General features: G+C 43.1%; 1 protein-coding gene across 1 annotated transcript in view; it reads left to right on the top strand.

The window, feature by feature from the left end:
* Window positions 1-20809, top strand: part of TM7SF3 (transmembrane 7 superfamily member 3) — a 32896-nt gene extending 12087 nt beyond the window's left edge. The window contains exons 5-12 of the mRNA XM_070947607.1: window positions 2952-3123; window positions 4300-4477; window positions 5699-5785; window positions 8206-8286; window positions 10358-10510; window positions 12190-12287; window positions 16053-16215; window positions 18214-20809. Coding sequence (XP_070803708.1) covers window positions 2952-3123; window positions 4300-4477; window positions 5699-5785; window positions 8206-8286; window positions 10358-10510; window positions 12190-12287; window positions 16053-16215; window positions 18214-18476 — 1195 coding nt within the window. The 3' untranslated portion in view covers window positions 18477-20809. The remainder of the gene's footprint in view (window positions 1-2951; window positions 3124-4299; window positions 4478-5698; window positions 5786-8205; window positions 8287-10357; window positions 10511-12189; window positions 12288-16052; window positions 16216-18213) is intronic.
* The last annotated feature ends 222 nt before the right edge of the window (window positions 20810-21031 follow it).

Genomic DNA, 21031 nt, shown 5'->3' with positions numbered 1-21031 from the left:
TGGCTCTCCTGTCCGAAGGACCAGCCCATAGATTCCCACTGCTCTCCTCTCCTCTGCCTTCTGCGCATCAGGCACTGGACCCAGCTGTTCCTCCTCTTCCTCATCAGCCACCTCCAAACCTGGAGGCTGTTGACGCTTCATCTGAGGGTTGACAGACAGTCCAGGTTCCGCCTCGGTCTCTCTCTCTCTCTGCCAGCTCTACTCCCTCTTCCCCCTCTTGGAGCTCCCAGGATGCTTAGATGCTGACCATGTCTCCCATGCCTCCCCCCTCCTTTGATTTGGCTGCTGGAGGGGCCGGTGGCCGACCGGCCACAACACTGTTCCTCTGTGGGGAAACTCTTGTCTTTTCTGTAAGGTTTTCCGGTGCTACGATTGTTCCTTAATCAAATACAGGTACTCCTCAACTTACGACCACAATTGAACCCCGGATTTCTGTTGCTAAGTGAGACATTGGTTAAGTGAGTTTTGTCCCATTTGACTGCAAAACCTGGAACGCTGAAGGAGCAACGTTGGAGGTGTGTCTGAGTTAGACAGCTATGTAGGTCTGTTTAGATAAATATCTATTGATTGAAGGAAGGATAAAATAGAAGATAGTTTTCAGAAATAATTCATGGTTGTCCCCTCCCAAAGAAATCGTCGAAGAGAAATTGGCTAAATGGGATTATTTTATAGGTGGTTTTACACTGGAATAAACTACCTAAAAGAAGCGTTTATTTCTCTCGGTTGCAAAGATGGCGGTGACATGAATTCCTGGCTTTTGAGTATTTTTATTCATTATTAAGCTCAGATGCCCCTTCATTTGTGGAGAATAAGCAGCTTACAATATATATATATTTTAATTTGATTTATATGCCGCCCTTCTCCGGAGACTCAGGGCGGCTTACAATGCGTTAAGCAATAGCCTTCATACTTTTGTATATTTATACAAAGTCATCTTATTGCCCCCATAATCTGGGTCCTCATTTCACCTACCTTAGAAAGGATGGAAGGCTGAGTCAACCTTGAGCCTTGGCGAGATTCGAACCTGCAGTAATTGCAGGCAGCTGGTCTTAATAATCATCTTAATAACAGGGTGCCTTAGACCACTGTACTACCAAGGCTCTTAATCTTCTAAGATTAAAAACAAAAATCGATTAATGCAGTTATAATAACCAATCTGGTCGGCCACTCTTAGGGACAGCGAGAGCTCATTTATTCCTAAATGCCGTTCGGCCGAGCTCTGATTTTACAATTCTTCCAAAATGTAGTAAGGAAACAGAATCTGGATATCTGGGAGTAAGCTATCTCAAAAGGGTGGGCTATCGCCGAGAAGACTTAAATCTGGGGCATATAAATCTCTCTCTCTCTATATATATATATAGATCCTTTCAATATTTACATAGATGTTCACACAGTCCAAAGTTAAAAGATGTTTAAAAATGAATTTGCAATTTAGCCGAGATTGGGTGGCTGTTCCTCAGATGAGATCTTCCATATTAACAGAATAACAGAGTTGGAAGGGACCTTGGAGGTCTTCTAGTCCAACCCCCTACTTAGGCAGGAAACCCTGTTACCGTTTCAGACAAATGGTTGTCCAGTTTCTTCTTGAAAGCCTCCAGTGATGGAGCAACCACAACTTCTGGTGGCAAGCTGTTCCACTGATTAATTGTCCTCCCAGTCAGGAAATTTCTCCTTAATTCCAGGTTGTTTCTCTCCTTGATGAATTTCCACCCATTGCTTCCTGTCCTACCCTCAGGTGCTTTGGAGAATAGCTTGACTCCCTCTTCTTTGGGGCAGCCCCTCAAATACTGGAAGACTGCTATCATGTCTCCCTTAGTCCTTCTCTTCATCAAACTAGACATACCCAATTCCAGCAACTATTCTTTCTATGTTTTAGCTTCCAGTCCCCTAATAATCTTTGTTGCTCTTCTCAGCACTCCTTCTTCAACTATTAAAAGATTTGCCACCATTAAACCAGAAAGAGTCATTATTTCCCAGTTAATTTTACTACGCTTGTAGCATCAACACGGAACTTAATTACACAAGGTAGCAGCATATTACAAGTCAATTATCCAAGGTGTAAACCTGTGGTTTTCCAAGTGTGGCTGAATTACGCTTTTCAGCACTTTCAAGGCTTAGGTTTGCTCATTGGAGTTGCTGTGCTTGTATTACCACGTGGTTAAAATTGTCCGTCAAATTGAGGTAGCTCATGATAACTCACGGACCTATATATCCATGTAATGTTTTGCATTATATGTTATTAATTAATGTTATTAATGTTGCAAGGGACGCGATGGCTCAGTAGCTAAGATGATGAGTGTGTCGATAGAAAGATTGGCAGTTCAGTGGTTCGAATCCCTAGTGTCGCGTAACGGGGTGAGCTCCCGTGACTTGTCCCAGCTTCAGCCAACCTAGCAGTTCGAAAGCGCGTAAAAAATGCAAGTAGAAAAAGAGGGACCACCTTTGGTGGGAAGGTAACAGCGTTCCGTGTGCCTTTGGTGTTGAGTCATGCCGGCCACATGACCACGGAAACGTCTCCGGACAGCGCTGGCTCTTCGGCTTTGAAACGGAGATGAGCACCGCCCCCTAGAGTCGGGAACGACTAGCACGTATGTGCGAGGGGAACCTTTACTGTTACTTAATGTTTTGCAGTGGTTCAGAAGTGGTTTGCCATTGTCTTTTTCTATTTTTTTTTAACTATCTAGTCCACCCCACTGGTATTTTCTCGTGGTCTCTTGTCCAAGTTCTAACCGGGTTTGACTCTGTTGAGTATTTTGAGGTCAAGGAAAGATATCCAGTTGCTATCACTTGCTGAAATGCTCTTGAGGTCCATAAGTTTCTCTTTCTATTTGAAATTATTCTTTTAAGTGACTGGGTATGGGGGAACAAGAATTTAAATATTCTGGAGGCTTGGCATGAAGATGTGGCTCTCCAAAGTCCAAACCATCTCCAATTTCCTTCTTATTGTTCAGAGGGGCAAACCCACCATCCTGTGATTCGGAAACCAGTCTGGATTCCAGGTGGAGACTCTCTTATGATGTCTACCAGTATTTTTTGCCCGAGAATGATTTGTCGGAAGCCACGTTTGTGAGTCATATGAGAAGAATGTCAGAAGTCCAAAGCATCCAGGCTCACGGATCTAAAGTAAGTCACGCCGGTTTTCATTGCGGATGAGGGTTGGAAACTTTATTGATTTGAAGGTTTTTTTTCTCCCCAATGGGAATCTTTAGATCTGTGGATTATTAGACACAGCAATAGATAGGTAGGTAGATAGATAGATAGATAGATAGATAGATAGATAGATAGGTAGGTAGGTAGGTAGGTAGGTAGGTAGGTAGGTAGGTAGGTAGATAGATAGATAGATAGATAGATAGATAGATAGATAGATAGATAGATAGATAGGTAGGTAGATAGGTAGATAGATAGATAGATAGATAGATAGATAGATAGATAGATAGATAGATAGATAGATAGATAGATACTGTAGATAGATGGATGGATGAGGGAGAGGATAGATAGAGATACAGTAGATAGAGACAGACAGACACTAAATCTATTTAGCTGTCTGTCTGTCTATCAATCATCTATCACCTACCGTATCTATCTATCTATCTATCTATCTATCTATCTATCTATCTATCTATCTATCTATCTCTATGTATCTATCTACCTCTCTATCTATCTATCCATCCATCCACCTACCTACCAATTATGATAGGTAGGTAGAGAGATAATGATAGAGACAGACACCTATCTATTTAGCTGTTTGTCTGTCTATCTATCTATCTACTCATTATCTATGATAGGTAGGTAGGTAGATAGATAGATGAGAGAGAGAGAGAGAGACAGACAGACAGGTAGATAGATAGATAGATAGATAGATAGATAGATAGATAGATACAGACACCTACCTACCTACTCCTACCTACCTATCATTATCTATGATAGGTAGGTAAACAGATAGATAATAGTAGATAGATAGATATAATAGACAGACGGGTGGACACATAATGATGAAGATAGATAATGATGGATGGATAGATACAGACAGACGGATGGGTAGATAGATGGAGATAGATAGATTTTCATCTGTACACCCATTTCTGTCTGTCCGTCCATCCGTCCGTCCATCCATCCATTCGTCCATCCATCTATCTACTATCTACCCATCATTATCTACGATTGATAGAAAATACACAGATAGAGAGATAGGCAGGCAGGCAATAGATAATTGGTGGATAGATGAAGACAGACAGACAGGACCTGTGACCCATTTTTCTTCATGCGCCTTCTAATTTTTATTTTTTAATGTCCTCCCAGATGATGACCTTAACCAGCCAAGACAGAACTGACCTATACTTCTCGTCACTTCCTGGACAAGGCGTGATCTACAATGTCATTGTGAGAGATCCGAAGTGGAACACTTCAGCTGCATACGTGCCCGTTCATACCTACGCCTGCAGCCTCTCTGCCTTGGTGAATAACTGCTACACCTTTAGTAAGTCAACGGAGCATTCCGCGGCTGTGTAGAGGCATCCACGGGGGCCCGAAAATATCAAAATGGCAGCCGCTGCTATGAAGTGAAAACCCCTCCCCTTTTTTACACATTTTTTGATGGATGTTTAAAATGGGGAGGGGCTTCAGCAATGTGTAGGCTGTCCGGGTTCTGACTAAATCATGAGCCTGGAGCCAAGCTTGAAAAGAAATCCAGTTAGTTATTAGGAGATTCATATCGACACGTTCCCAAGTGAAGCCATCTCTGACCCTATGTAATTTACACACCAATTATGACCCTGTTTTCCCCCCATCCCCTCAGGATGTGTCATCAATCACATTCGCCAACGGAGCAATTTCAAGGGTTGTGGAGGTCACTCCCCTCCGGCTGCTGTAGGTAACCCTGGGATACAGCCTTGAGAGAGATAAGCATGGAATATGTGCCAGGGATGCTTTGCGAGTTGACATAGGGCTGTTGCAATGCCAACATACTGTATGGTTGAGGATCTCCTGTATCCTCCGTAATTTAACATCCGTCTTTGTATTTCGAGAATAGAGCTGAGGAGAAAGGAAGCATCAGAGGAATAAATCAGAGGAATTATCAAGAGGATGTTAAAAGTGGGGCTGAATGAGTTTTATTGAACTTTCTTGGCATATCAGGAAGATATCCTTGAAGAGAATAACAGCCAGCAAGTATGGAGGATGGTAGAGCTAAATTAGGAATAATTTTTAGGCATTAGGAAATATATTGGTTTATGGAAAAAAAAGAAATCAAGATGGCAGCCACAATGTCGTAATAGAAACTCTGTATATTAAAAAAAAAAAACAGCCAGAGTTTAGGTCACACAATCGTAATCACCATTCCAACATTTTGACCGTGTTAGATTTAATAACATGGGGTCATTGGTTTTTCCAAATGGGTTTGATAACTCTAGAATAATCCAGGAGTGGCAATTTTAAGACCTGTGGACTTCAACTCCCAGAATTCCCCAGCCAGCCATTTTGGCTAGGGAATTTTGGGAGTCGAAGTCCGCAAGTCTCAAAAGTCGCCAAGGTTGGACACCCATGGCTTGAGCTAATCCTTCTACAGCCCACCCTTATTTACTCTGGAGGGTCTTCCTCTCTTAGCTGATGAGGGGAAGCTGATGAGGGGAAGCCATGTCTGTTGACGAGAGGACGCGATTATAAACCAGAGCCTAATTCTCATTCTCTTTTCTGTTTATAGGAAGGTTGTCCACCAAAATATTTTTCACCAATTTGGCTTTTCTCGGTCTTTTTATCTGCTTCTTCGGACACAGATTCTGGAAAACAGGTACTGTTAGGAAGGGTGCTTGATTCAGGGGTAGGCCGGTCCCATCAGGGTTGGCCTTGTCCGGTGTCAATCCTATGGAACCGTTGCATTGATGTCTAGAATCTGGAAGCCCAGCTCAACGTTTTGAACACACACACAAAAAAATGGGGCACACACGCTTCTCAATTTAATCCAGAAAAAAACATTTCTCTCAGGTTCCGGATCAGGATGGGAAAGGAAACACCAGACATCAGGGTGAAGCATGCCGCGATCCGGCACGCTCCAACAATCACCCAGTGCAGTTTCAGTGAAATATTATCAGCTCTAGCCTCTTCGTGCTCCCACCACCGTTTTAAACCCATTGCGCCCCACCCTGCTACTCCACCCCCAAATCCTGCCTCCGATGGAGGGCTCCAGCTGCATCCCTTCTGGGATAGCAAGCCGCAATTAGTCCAGGGCCGTTGAGCTGTGGATATTCTCTGTAAGCCCCGATTAATGGTAGCTATTGTAGCCGGTGTGGCGTCTGCGCAGGCGTGATCCTGTCCGCCTCTCAGCTGAGGGGCGGTAGCGCGTCTGGCGGTAATGGAAGGGATGACGGCCCTGGGAACAGTGGGCAGAAGTGGAATCCATCAGCTGTCATCAGGAGGACAGGTGGAGACAAGGGAAGGCTTCCCGGGCTGGAATGTGGAATGGCGCAACCTGTTTGCCTCCGTCCCCGCCGGAATTGCAGTCCCGGCGAAGCAGGGCCGACAATTTCATTATTGTGAAGAAAAGATCCCTTTTTTAAAATGGAAGAGGATTAAGAAATATATGGTCCTTTAAATGTTGGAGCCCCAGTTCCATGCAGCTTGACCAGAATTGTCAGTCTATCCCAGGGGGTCTGCAACCTTAAACCCTCCAAGAGCTATTTGGACCCGTTTCCCACAGAAAAGAAAACACCGGAAGCCACAAAATCCTTCCCGTGCCTGACTATTTCTTGAGCAGCCACAAAACTAGCATATGTAGTTCTGTTTTCTTCTGAAACTTTTCTTTTCTTGGACTTATCCATGGTTGGCCTACTGGGGTTGAAAAGCTCAATAAATTGCGTGCCGGCGGGTGTCGCACATTGGCGGTTGAGATGCATATTTTGAGTGACAGGGAGCCGCAGCAGAAGGGAGAAAGAGGCACAGGCGGCTCCAGAGCCGCAGGTTGCTGACCCCTGGTCTATCCAGTTAGACAGACATAAGGATTACAAGATGCCAGTGCTACTCCTTGTGCATTGTGAACTTTTGTGGGCCTTACTATCTGTAGAGTGAGCCCTTCTCAAGATACAACCCTAGGCAGTGTCCCATTTTTGGCACTTCTGTTTTCCAAGATTGTCTTCTCCTTATCTTGCAAGAGAAGTTGTGGTGGACGTTTGCTCAGGGACTGCGTTTTGCCACCACTCACTGTGTAGGTTTATTTGTTTAATCATCCTTTCAACTCCTTTTCAACTCTGGGCAGTTTACAACTAAGAACCAATATATATATAAGCGAAAACCACTCACACATTAATCACAAAATCTCCAGAACCGTAAAGCCTACAAACTTGAAATTTGCCACGTATGTTCCTCTTGGCTGCTAGGTGCTCACTAAGAAAGGATTTTTCGAAATGACCATCAGAGCATTAGTACTTCCTATATTATTATTAACACGCTCTGATGCTAAGGAGTTGTATCCCCCTCCCCACCTGAAATCTGTTCCAAATGCAAAAACACAAGCAGAGGAGAGGAGTTTCAGTTTTGCTTTCACAGCAGCAAGCAGCTTGAGCTAAGCCACGCCCAGCCTCCTTCCTGTCTCCTTCTTGCTCACACAGCAAATACTGTTTGAGTTTCCAAACACCCCTCAACTCTCTCACACACTGACAGGATGCTAGTCAGATTAATACTGATGGATGCTGCGGGCTGGGACATTCTACTCCCCCTCCCCCTCTGTTCCAACTGCCAGTTGCATTATATTAACACACTCTGATGCTACGGAGTTACACATTCTACATTAAGTTTCAGGCTGCAAGTGTCAATTGATCAAGCCCAAGCACATAGTTTCGTAGTGAAGCACAAATCTCCAGCTAATATAGTATATATCTGTAAAAAGATATAAATATAAAAGTTCCAGAAGAGCGAATTAAAATGCTGGTTAAGATTTTGGGGAAAAAGCTGAGCAAAGCTGCAACGGTTGTGATGAAAGAGAGCAAAAAAAGCAAATGTTTTTTTTTTGAAAAGTGAAAGGAAAGGAGCTTTTTTAAAAGTTGAAGGTTTTAAAAGGTTGAAGCCCTTAAATAGCTTAGCAACAGATATATTGGGCTCATTTGCTATCATAAGTCAAAGACTACCTGTATCCGTATAAATCTTAACATTCTGGGTGGTGGTGGGAAAAGTCTGTTTTCATTTTTTTTTTTTTTTAATTTTACTTTTCCCCCTTAGGTTTATTCTTTAGTGGATTTATCTTCACGGCTTTCTTTTTCTTCATCGTCATTACTAAAACGTCGGCTCTCAGCTATGACGGTGAGTTGAAATTCGGTACGGTTATATTTGCGCCCTGATAAAAGCTGTCGGAAGCTGAGTGTGGGACGAGAGATTGATGTTTCGTGAAAGGAAACCAGATTCATCCCGATTCTGACGTGACACTTCTCATTCCTTCGGCCGAGTTTAAGCAACCACTGATACGAGAGAACCAGAGGTGGGTTTCAGCAGGTTCTGACCAGTTCTGGAGAACCGGTAGCGGAAATTTTGAGTCGTTCGGAGAACTGGTAAATACCACCTCTGACTGGCCCCACCCCCATCTATTCTCTGTCTCCCGAGTCCCAGCTGATCGGGAGGAAATGGGGATTTTGCAGTAACCTTCCCCGGAGTAGGGAGGGAATGGAGATTTTACAGTACCTTTCCCCTGGAGTGGGGTGGGAATGGAGATTTTACAGTATCCTTCCCCTGCTACGCCCACCAAGCCACGCCCACAGAACCGGTCGTAAAAAATTTGGAATCCCATCACTGGAGAGAACGTGAAGAGGCTGGGAAATCCACAGAAGGAAAAATCGATATAAACAATCAAAAAGTAGTTTAGTACGTAAAGAAAGCTGGGAGGAAATGTTTTGGATTGGTCAAGTCTGCCTTAATGAATTTGTTGGTAAATGAGCGTGGGAAATGCCCTTTTTGAGATTTATTGAAAAATTAGCCCTTTAAAGGTATCGTATGAGGTCCCAGAGTCCCTGCAAAAAGATAGTGTCAAAGATTAATTAAAGCTTAATTTGCTATTCCCGTCAGTGGTTAAGGCACTTGCTTTGATGAATAGGAATGTGAAACTTTAGAATGGGGGAAAGCTGGATGGATGTTTAATAAATGATAAATTTACACGCTCTTCGACATTTCAAAGTGGAAATTTAAAAAATGGACGCAGTGGCTCAGTGGCTAAGACTCTGAATTTGTCAATCAGAAAAGGTAGGGGCAGTTCAGAGGTTCGAATCCCTAGTGCTGCGTAACGGGGTGAGCTCCCGTTATTTGTCCCAGCTTCTGCCAATTTAGCAGTTCAAAAGCAGGTAAAAAATGCCAAGTAGAAAAATAGGGACCACCTTTGGTGGGAAGGGAACGTCTTTGGCGTTGAGTCATGCCAGCCACATGACCACGGAGACGTCATCGGACAGTGCTGGCTCTTCGGCTTTGAAACGGAGATGAGCACCGCCCCCTAGAGTCGGGAACGACTAGCACATAGGTGCGAGGGGAACCTTTACCTTTACTCAGTCCCTTTCAGTATTAATTTGAAAAATTATAAATAGGCTTGGAAAGGATAATTTTAGCAAAGTTTTGCATTCATGAGGACCTCTTCGCTCTAGAAAGGAGTGCAGAGAAGAGCAACAAAGATGACTGGAGGTTAAAACATATGAAGAATGGTTGCAGGAATTGGGTTATGTCTATTCTAGTAGAAGAGAAGGACTAAGGGGGACATCATAGCAGTCTTCCAATATTTGAGGGGCTGCCACAAAGAAGAGGGGGTCAACCTATTTTCCAAAGTCTGAAAAGCAGCTTTGGGATAACCATGATCTGGATGATTGAGAATCTCCATAGACTTCTATTCCCCAATCCGTTTGAAGGTAAGACAAGAAGCAATGGATGGAAACCCATCAAGGAGAGGACCAACTTAGAACTAAGGAGGAATTTTCTGACAGTGAGAACAATTAGTCAGTGGAACGTCTTGTCTCCAGAACTTGTGGTGCTCCAACATTGGAAGTTTTTAAGAAGAGACTGGACAATCATTTGTCTGGAATGGTACTATAGGATCTCCTGCTTGAGCAAGTGGTTGGACTAGAAGTCTTCTAAAGTCCCTTTCACCTCTGTTATTCTGTTATTCACTTCCATCCTCCATGACTTGGGCCCAGTGAAGCTCCAATAAGCAGTTATTTCTGTTTTTGAAGGACACGGGTAGATCTGGTTTCCTTGTAGTGAAAATGAGCAAATACCTTAAAAGTAAATAACGAGTAATCTTGCAAAGATGAGGTACGGTGGAAAACTGATTTTTATCTGCTCTAATCTTTACTCTTCCTCCTCTTCTCTTCCTTCATCCACCCCGCCCTGCTTTCTCTAGCCAATCTTGGTCTTACTGCAACAGCCGGCATCATTGGAGCCCTCCACCTAGTAGGATGTTGGTGGCTATTTGGCCTTGTCATCCCGTGTATGCTAATTGTAGGAGTAGTGCTGGGCTTTCTTGTATCGTCTGCACTTTTCTTCACTCCAGTAGGTAAGTGGTAGAAACCCTTCTCTGGACCCTCCACTCTGTCAAAGACTTTGGAGTACTCATCTCAAACGATTTAAGCGCCAGAGCTCACTGTAACAGCATTGCCAAAAAAGCATTAAGAGTTGTTAACCTAATTTTGCGAAGCTTCTTCTCCGGTAATATTGTACTGCAAACTAGGGCATACAAAACCTTTGCTAGACCAATTCTCAAATACAGCTCGTCTGCCTGGAACCCTCACTGGATATCGGACATTAATACAATTGAGTGAGTGAATCCAGAGGTATTTCGCGAGAAGAGTCCTCCACTCCTCTGCTCAGAATAGAATCCCTTATGCCACCAGGCTTGAAATTTTGGGCTTGGACAACTTAGAACTACACTGCCTTCGGTCTGCCCTAAGCGTAGTACACAAAATTAACTGCTACAACGTCCTACCTGTCAATGGCTACTTCAGCTTCAACCACAACAATACACGAGCACACAATAGATACAAACTCAAGGTAAACCGCACCAAAGTCGATTGCAGGAAATACGACTTCAGCAACAGAGTGGTCAATGCCTGGAATGCATTGGGGTTTCATCCCCAAACCCCAAAAACTTTAACCTTAAACTGTTTACTGTGGACCTCACCCCATTCCTAAGAGGTCCGTAAGGGGCGCGCATAAGCGCACCAGCGTGCCTTCCGTCCATGTCCTAATGTCCCCTTTTATTCGTACCCATTTCCTGTGTTCATATCCATGTTTATACCCGCTGTAATTTGAACATGCAAGAGGAGGAATAATAAAAAATGCTTGTAGCTCGGGTTTTAGACTTTGGCAGCGGTTTGCTTTCTGAGCTTGGCATTTAGTTCCCGAATGTTTCGTTACCAGGTTAGGTAACGTCATCAGTAGGACTTTCGGTAGAAGCGTCCTATTTTGCTTTAGCTTCAAAAATAATTCCATTTTTTTTTTGTAAAAGATTGTAAAATTGGGCGTGACTCATTTAACAATCCCTTTGCTTAACTAATTCTGCTCATATTGCCCCCTTGGGGTTGTAAGTCAAGGACTTACCTGTTTAGCCAAAATCTCCACACCGGCGTCAACTTTTTAAGTGCAAGTCAAGTCCTTGAAGCTAAATTATGAAGTTTCTTTTAACAAAAGTATCAAGAGTATTTACAGCGTGACGACTATTTTGAGACAACCCAGGAGCAAAATACAGGACACAGAGGTTTTTGTCATTACAAACAGTGGTTTATCTACAAGATTTCTATATATATATACATATACGTGCTAAGCAAAGCCAGGCAAGCGATCAGCCTTCAACTCTACACGGAGAACTACAATGCAGATAGAACACGACGCGGAGAGAGATACACGAGGAGAGAGAGAGAGAGAGAGAGAGAGAGAGAGAGACGCCCTCTCATGGCCTCCCTTATACAGACAGCTTCTTAAAGTGGCAGTAACCCTGCTGATTTATCCTCATTGCATCATCTTGGTTTACAGCCTTATAGCAGCTGGTCAGCTTTAAATCGTCATTACTCTGACAGAAAGTGGGTTATTTTCTTTAGGGAAGGAAATTTCTTTAGGATGATCCTCATTTTAGGATTTGACAATGAGGAAATGATCCTCATTTTAGGATTTGACAATTTGGCAGTTATGAACAGAGAGGCTAGGTTACAAATCTTTTTTTTTTTTCCCCTGTTCCAGGAGACTATAGAATTTTTCAAGACGATGCTGTTTTCTGGGTCACTTTCTCTTGCATTGCCTTGGTGATTCCAGTCATTTTTGTCTGCTGCCCCAGAGTTGTAAGTACGATTTGCAGTTGAATATGAATTTTGATTTTTCTGGGCTGGGAGGTGAAGGAGATGCGACTGGCCGAATTATCTTTACCAAACTTTGGCCTTGTGTTTTGACAACACGAGGTCTTAACTGCTCATAAAAAGGCCATCGGTTTTAAGTTTCTGGGTGTTGTCATAAAAAGAGGACCTGACCTGGGATGCTCACATTGCAGCACTGGTCAAAAGGGCCCAGCAGAGATTATACCACCTGAGACTTCTCAGGAAACAACAACTGAATGAGAAACTGCTGGCGGCCTCCTACCGCTGCACCGTAGAGAGTATTTTAACTTACTGCATCTGTGTATGGTTTGCCAATGGCACAGTGGAAGATAGGACAACGCTCCAGAGGGTCAACGTCATTGCCCAGAGGATCATTAGTTGCCCTCTCCCCTCTTTGGAAGAGCTTTATAGCTCCCGCTGCCTTAAGAAAGTTCAAAACGTTCTTCAAAGATCCATCGCATCCTGGGCACCCCCCCTTTTTTTGGGGGGAACTTGTTCTGTCCCCAACCCCACGCACACACTCCAACAGACGTTCAGGAGTTAAAGACCAAACCAGCCGGCAAAATCCTTTTCCTTATGATAACGGAACTTGGCAACAACCTAGTGGCTGCCTGCCAAGAGTTTATTATTTACAAAGAGGAGAGATAACTTCTCCCCACTTCTGATACATCAAAGGAAAGCAGCTCAATAATTACAATCAAGTCCAGAGATAATCCAGTCTTAAAGCAAAAGTCCGGCAATGCAGAATGGCGTGGAAGCTTTCAGCTTTGTTCGTCACAAGGTTTGACTGGCCACCACGCTCCCTTTTATACCTTGTGGGGTGTGGTCCAGTGACTCAGCCTAATCTCGGGCACGCCCTTTCTTCTGTTGCGCGCGCTTATCTCTGCGACGCTGGCGTGAATCCAGCCAAGACTCATTACCCTCATCACTGTCCATCTGTGGCTGCGTGGACGTGCTTGGCCCTGGCCCTATCTCTTGCCCTTCGGCGGACACCGAAGGCATTGCCAGAGAGAAGGGTCCTGGAGAGGGAGGCCTTGCCAACTCCTCCCCTTCACTCTCGGAGTCCTCTCCTGACGATGACACAGGCTCCGGTAACGGAGCCACAACAGAACTATTACCATCTGGCAGCCGGTTCAGGACAATAAAAACAAGGACAAATAGGCGGAAAAACAGCTTCTATCCCAGAGCAGTAACTATATTGAATTCTAGTGTATAATGCAGTGATGGCGAACCTTTTTGGCACCAAGTGCTCAAGCTAGAATGCATGCACGCGTGCGTCAGAGAACTGGAAACCCGAAGACCAGCAGGCCAGTGCACACGCGTGTGCTGGCCACCTGGTCTTCAGGTTTCTAGCACTCCAGCACACACAATGTCCAACTAGCTGGCACGCATGTGTGCGCCGGAAGCCAGAAAAGCAGCTGGTAACAGCACACATACCCACAGAGGCCTCTGCATGCCACCTCTGGTATGCGTGCCATCCAGGGTGGATAAAAATCAATGATTTTTTTTAAAAAAATAAAAAAAATCAGATTTTTTTGATTTAAATCGGATTTTTTTGATTTTTATCGAATTTATTTAAATAAAAAACTTTTGGGATAAAAATCTATCGTAAGATAGTTTTCTATTTAAGATACATAAATAATTTAGTTTATTCAGCCTGAAATGGAGCTTAGTTATGTAGCAGGAGGCTGTATATTCTGCAACACTGGGACTATCGGTGAGTCAACAGTGGGTCAAAGGAGTAGCAGAGATGACAGTTGCTCTTTAAAAATTATGATTTAAATCGAGTTGATTTAAATCAAGCCTTTTTACTAGTGATTTAAATCATGATTTAAATTGTGATTTAAATCAACTTGATTTTCAATCAAATCCACCCTGGTGCCATCATGGATATAGTGCAATATTAATGCAATATCAGGTTTGAATGTGAAAGAGGTGTGTTTGTGTTTTATTTTTATAGTTATGATGTACACCGAAGACGGCATTTAATTTCGTTGTACGACGTACAATGACAATAAAGTAAACTAAACTAAACGCTAAATAAAATCATTAAGGAGGAATATAGTCAAGATTGATATTGGACTTATGTCCCTAATGGAAAAAAAATATCTGAGATATATGAGACCCCAAATGATCTGCTTTTTCTAGTTGTATAGGCAAACATGCAGCGGTGAAATCCCTCCCCCCTGCCCGGTTCTATCTGGCTCACCGAATCAGTATCGCCGGGAGGCTCTGCCAACCTGCCGGGATTATTATTATTATTTATTGGTTAATCTTTAGTGAGATTCACAGCCTTTGAGGCCGGTTAATAGCTCAGCAGCTCGAGTCCTAACCAAGGACCTAGGAACTGTTAAGGTATCATCGGAGGATGTAAGCTGTTCCGAGTAAGGTGGTTTTTTGTAGAGTCAAAATATTCAAGTCCGGCAAATTTAGAATTTCTAAATAGCGGGGTAGCCCTTTGGGTATTGCTCCAAGGGCTCCAATTACAATCGGGACAACACACGATTTCTTTTTCCACAGTCGCTCAACTTCAATTTGTAAGTCCCGGTACTTTGTGATTTTTTCTTGCTGCTTATCTTCAATCCGTGCATCACCAGGTATTGCAATGTCAATGAACCATACTTTTTTCTTTTCAACTATTGTTATGTCAGGTATGTTGTGGACCAAGTGCCTGTCAGTCTGAATCCTAAAGTCCCACAAGATCTTGAGTTTCTCATTCTCTAAAACTTTCTCAACCTGATGTTCCCAGTGGTTTTTAACTGGTTCCCAGTTGTTGTTGTGGTTCCCAGTTGTTGTTGTTGTTGTTGTTGTTGTTGTTGTTGTTATTATTATTATTATTATTATTATTATTATTATTATTATTATTATTATTTATAGAATTTCTATACCGCCCTTCTCCCGAAGGACTCAGAGTGGTGGACAGAATAAGATTTCATATACATATAATATATATATATATATATATTTATAAACAGTAAATAATAAATTGAGTCAACTTAGTGTATCTGCTAAGACCTTGGCATAGAATTTAGATGTTTATGCTAGAGCCCTGCTTGTTGAAACAGAAAGGTCTTCAGGGCACGTCGGAAAGTGCGAAGATCTGGGATTATTCGTATTCCAGGGGGTATTTTGTTCCAAAGAGTAGGTGCCCCCACAGAGAAGGCTCTCTCCCTTGGAACTACTAGACAACATTGTTTTAATGATGGTACTATGAGTAGGCCTACTCTGTGAGAGCGTATTGGTTGGTGGGAGGTTATCGGTTGCAGCAGGTGGTCTCGTAAGTACTCAGGATGCCATTACGTCCCGGTTTTTTACCATCTGCGCATGCCCAGAAGAGGTGCTCCCACATGTAGTGTGCGCACGCTCCCGCGCGCTCCTGTTCCCGAACTAGTAGCAAAGGTAAGTGGATTTCACCGCTGCAAACAGGTTTTGCCGAAATAAACCTCCATGTGCAAAATCCAGCTTGATTATATTTTCCACTAATCTCTTTCTAACCCCCAAAAGTTTGATGTCCATCTGAGTATGGAAGTTGAAGGACCATTAAAAAATAATTTGGAAACCCGATTTGTCGAAAAGTTGGTTCATTTTGCCTATTGAATTGAATTTCTCAGCAGAAAAAAACCTCCATGTGAAATCTGGCACCAGTATATACTTTGAATGGCTTTCCTTCCCTAGAGCGCTGTCGAATAAGACGGACACCAGTCTTAAAGGCATTCGTGTTCTTTGTCTTAGCTCAACATCTTGACGTGCGCGGTTGTTGGTTCCTACACCGTAGTGTTGGCCACAGCATGTTACATCTACACCAGCCTCTCTTACATCGGCATAGATCTACTCCGGAGGATTCTGAACGAAGACTTCAAGAGAACTTACACCAGTGTGCCCTTCCAACCTAATGGTAAGCTTTGAGTTGGGCGAAGTTGGGTGCCTGGTGGGTCAGACTCACCAGTGAGGGCATCTGGAGCAGGCCTGTGACGTCTCTTTCTCTAAAAGCGTTTTGAAGACCATGGAGAACCAATGGAAGCGGAGGGGAAACCATGGAAGCAGTGAGGATGGACTTAGCTTGAACAGTTTTGAAGTCTATGGAGATTCTCGGTCATCCAGATCATGGTTGTCTCAAAGGTGCTTTTTGAAAAGGCAACTGGACTTTGTTTTTTTTTCCTTGAAGACATTTCACCTCATCCAAGATCTGAAGAAGTCTTCAAGGAAAAAGCAGAAAGTCCAGCTTCTTCTTGAAAAAGCACCTTTGAGATCACCACGACCTGGATAGCAGGGAATCTCCATAGACATTCCAAGATGCACCATCCAGAAAGTAAGATGGCTGGTTCCATGGTGAGGTGCCCATTGCAATTGGTCTCCATGCCTCCAATTCAGCACTTGGCTAACGCAATTTCCAAAGGCCACCAGCCTTTCTAGGCCATCTCATTCAATGTCTGAGGATAAAATCTTTTTTAAAAAAAACACCCAAAGTGGAGCCTAGTAGATTTAGGTGTTTCGTAAGTTTAGAGCGTTCTCTTATTTCCTAGCTTTCGAAAGCTGATTTATACAGGTAATCTTTGAGTTACGGCCACCGTTGAGCCCAACGTTTTCCGTTGCAAGATGATCTGTCCCCGTCCACACACACACACAAACACAGCCAGCCGAGGGTTAAGGAAATACTTTGGCACACACCCAGGTCTTTATCTCCAACTTGGCAGCGATATACACACCGTCTGCCAAGTGCATTTATTTCCACAAAACAGAAAGATAATATACTCAGCGTACAAGAGTCCAACAGAAATAATATTCCTCTCAGCAGTTTCGGACGAGGCTTTAGTGACTATCCAAGGTTTATTTTTGTTCGTCACAGGGATCGCTGGCCACCACCCTCTATTATATAGTCTCTGGGGTGTGGTCCAGTGACTCAGTTCTAATCCCTAGCACGCCTCCTGAGCTGCTGCAAATGTTTATCACACCTTCGGAGGCGTGCGTCCAGGAATGATGTCTCTCCCTCGCTCTCATCCGAGCCACCTGTCTCCCTGCTAATCTCCTCTCCCTCGGCCGGCTCCTGAGACAGTGCCAGAGGGGAGGGGCCTGGAGAGGGAGGCTGGCTGACTCCTCTTCCTCATGCTCGGAGCTTTCTTCCTCCGATGGGACAGGCTCAGAGGGCGGGGCCACAACACAAAATCAGACATTTGGCTAGGTGAACTTTGCTCCGTTTTACGACTTTTCTTGCCCCGGTTGTTAAGCGAAGGGGCTTCTTGGATGAGAAGCGAAACATCTTCAAGGGAAAACCAAGGAAGTCCCATTGCCTTTTGAGGCAGAAGGCTTCAAGGAAGCCTGGATAAAGAGGTAGACCTTTGGGCTTCGAAGACAAGGGGGAGGTGAAAACATTCTAACTAGTTAGTTTAGTTTTAGTTTAGTTTTATTAAATTTGTATACCGCCCTACTCCCGAAGGACTCAGGGCGGTGAACAGGCACAGGATAAAATACAGAAATACAAAAGTTAGAAACAATTTAAAACCAAATTAAATAATTTAGGCCACGACAATGAAAATCCCAATAAATTTAAAACAAATTAAAATTTCAATTTAAAATTGGAAAGAAAGGGGAGAACAAATTAGGCCAGGCCGGCTTGCTGGAATAAGAGGGTCTTAAGAGCACGGTGGAAAGTGCGCAGATCCGGGATCCTCCATATCTCCGGGGGGAGCTCGTTCCAGATAGTGGGTGCCCCCACAGAGAAGGCCCTCCCCCTGGGGGCCGCCAGTCGACACTGCTTGGCTGACGGCACCCGGAGGAGCCCCTCTCTATGAGAGCGTACCGGCCGGTGGGAGGCTATTTGTGGTAGTAGGCGGTCCCATAAATAACCAGGTCCTAAGCCAGGTCTTAACTAACTCCGTGTGGCTTCCTCTTGTAGATATTATCCTCCTGGCCGTCTGGACTATGCTAGCACTCGGAGGAATCACCGTTCAGCTGCGCCGAGAAAGACACGAGGCTCCTTTCCCGCCACACCCCTATCGGTTATGGAAGCGCGAGAGAGAGCGCAGAGTCACCAATGTCTTGGACCCCAGCCACCACGTCCCTCCCTTGAGAGAGCGGATCCACAATAAGCTGTCCCAGATCAAGGACCTCTTTCAGAAAGAGCAGGCGGCTGGCGAAAGAACCCCGCTACTCTTATAAAACTGATTTCACGGATGGGAAACATTGAGAAATGTGGACGGACAGCTTTGTGGGACGGGGCACGGAAGACAAGGACTTTCTCAGTGGTTTTTTCCACCTCCATCGAACTGGAGAAGGAATCCACAGTTGTCCAAAGACGAATCTACTTGTGTTTTGTTTTCAACTGCTGTGGCAGCCAAGGAAGTTTTTGTCTTGTTAATTTTAATCTTTGATAGGAAAAAAAAAATGTGTAAAGTTATTGGTGGGGCAGGAAGGGTAGAATAGAAAGGTAAGATGAATAAACCGAGTGTGGAACTTTAAAACTTCAGAGCCCTGAGACAGAAATTGATAATTTCAGATTCACCGGCCTTTCAGTCTCAAAAGGCAACCCCTTTAAGGGGAAAGTTAAGTTTCTGAACAGGATGTGCAAAGTGTTGGAGAAGGCAAAAAAAAATTAATTGTGGCCTTTGTACTCTTAGGGATTAACTTGGATGATCAGTGCTAGTAAATAACAGGTTTCGATTGTCAAGCAGCACTAAAAATGGAATTTTCCTTGGATTGTGTTTACTAGTTGTGTGTGACAAACGTTTTGACTTTGAGATATGGAAGAAGGGGTGGGTTTTCTCAAAGCCTGTAGGAAAAACTCTCCGTTTTTTTTTTTTTATAAAAAAAATAAGCTAGAAAAGTGAATGATCTCTGGAATCAAGTGCTTTTTTTTTAAAAAAAAAGAAAGAATAACCATGTAATATATCTAATGAGTTTTAACAGTAGTCCATTTTCAGATTGGGATGCTGTTTGTTTAGAATTGGCTCCAAAATATTTTTTTTCCTCATTTTTATAAGATAAAAAAAAAAATAGTACGTTGAAGCATCTTTTGATACTGATTGAAAAAATGTAAAAAAACAAAACAAAACAGCCCATGAAGTCAATTTATTTCTTACAGTAAGCAGAAGGCATTAGGTAACCTGCTGTGCAAGGGACAAGATTGTCTTAATTCATGATTTCATGCTGTTTCTCTTATCTCCTGTGGTTTATATTCAGCCTTAGGGAAACCAGGTCCTTTTCAAATTGAACACACCTAAGTAGGTTAGTTGTGTAGATCCAAATCCCCAATTCCTAATTATTTTACCCTGATTATTCAGAGATCATTTCTGCAATTTTGGGGACCAAAGAAGTGACCCAGGGCTAGAGAAACTGCTCAGTTTTAATTTATTTTGGAGAAGAAAAAAAAAATTATGTTATATTCTGACCCTGCTCAGTCGTGGAAATGTATTGAGAAATCCCATTTTTTTATTGGGATTTTTGTGATGTTTCTAAACTGTGGAGCTAAGTTCCCAAATCTTCTGAAGGTATGGAGCTTAAATTTTCCTCAGATAAAATTTTCCTTCTTTTTCCTCCAGTTGTGAATGCTATTCCTATAAATTGAATAGGCTTACAGATTTAATGCTCCCCCCCCAGTGCAGATGGGCAGTGTTTACGAGATGATGAAACTTGTTTTTTTAATCTCCCTTTTCCGTTTTAAAACTATTTGTTGCGTTGATCGTTTCTTAGGCTGTTGACTCATGTTGAAACTCCACGTAATTGGGAACGGGGATTGGAAGAAAGTGTCTAAAAAATGGGTCAAATGGCACAAATGCAGTGATTTTTCCATCCAGCCAAGAGATTTATTTTTCAAGTGAGAAAATAAGTGCCTAGCCGAACCAGCCAGGCCTGTTATATCTACCGTTGAAGGGATATGTGATACGCCTTCTATTTTTCTTGGTGCAGAAAAGAAGCAATTTATTGCTTTGCTAACTCACCCTTTTTGTCCACAGAGGTGGCAGATAAGAGGCTGCAGAACAGACTGTATTGTACGTGTCAGATAATCCTGAAAAAAATGAAAATTTTCAGACCGCTTATCTAAATTGTGTCTTTCTGCCGCCTTATGGTTTGAAACAGTTCAGTGGATAGCAGTGACGGTTGGCAGTTTTGGAAAATCTAAAGCCATTCTGGTATTTGACCTTTAAAAAGTGTAAACCTGAAATCATTGTAAATGCGAGCAGTAGATTTAATAAAGGGGTACGTCCCTAATCTGTAGCAGCTATTCATAGGTCAGCTGCATTTTAAGGTTCAAAAGTGAAGATAATCAACTGCCTCCAGGCAGTTTCATATTGCAGGCTACTTTTTAGCGCCGAGATGAATTGCCACGTCTGATGGCATGGTACTCAGGAATCAAACAATTATCAAACTATTTTTAACGTGCTATAATTGACAATACAACGAACAAAACAGTCACCCAATCCTTTTATAATAAACGTTCAGTTTAAAATGGAAGTGAGAGCCGAGTGATTTTTCTTCCACAGTGCTATCCCTAGAGACTTAATGTTTTCCAGTCCAGAAGAGCAAAGTGTTCAAAGCCAAAGTGTTGATATTCCAAAGGAACCACAGAAATAAAGTGGCTACTTGACTCCTTTGGGTTTTATTTAGGAAAAACCTCCGTGGTAGGACAAATGTATAAAAGGGCTCTAACTGGCATCAGGTCTCTTATCACACCTACAATGGCCACAGTGGTGTATGCTGCTCTTTCTACTTTGTGC

Source organism: Pituophis catenifer, unplaced genomic scaffold (genome assembly GCF_029215685.1).
Source record: "Pituophis catenifer annectens isolate HBS135680 unplaced genomic scaffold, rPitCat1.0.hap2 SCAF_7, whole genome shotgun sequence".
In the NCBI taxonomy this organism is placed as follows: domain Eukaryota; kingdom Metazoa; phylum Chordata; class Lepidosauria; order Squamata; family Colubridae; genus Pituophis; species Pituophis catenifer.
The sequence above is the reverse complement of the archived record's forward strand: the minus strand, read 5'-3'. Positions and strand labels throughout refer to the sequence as shown.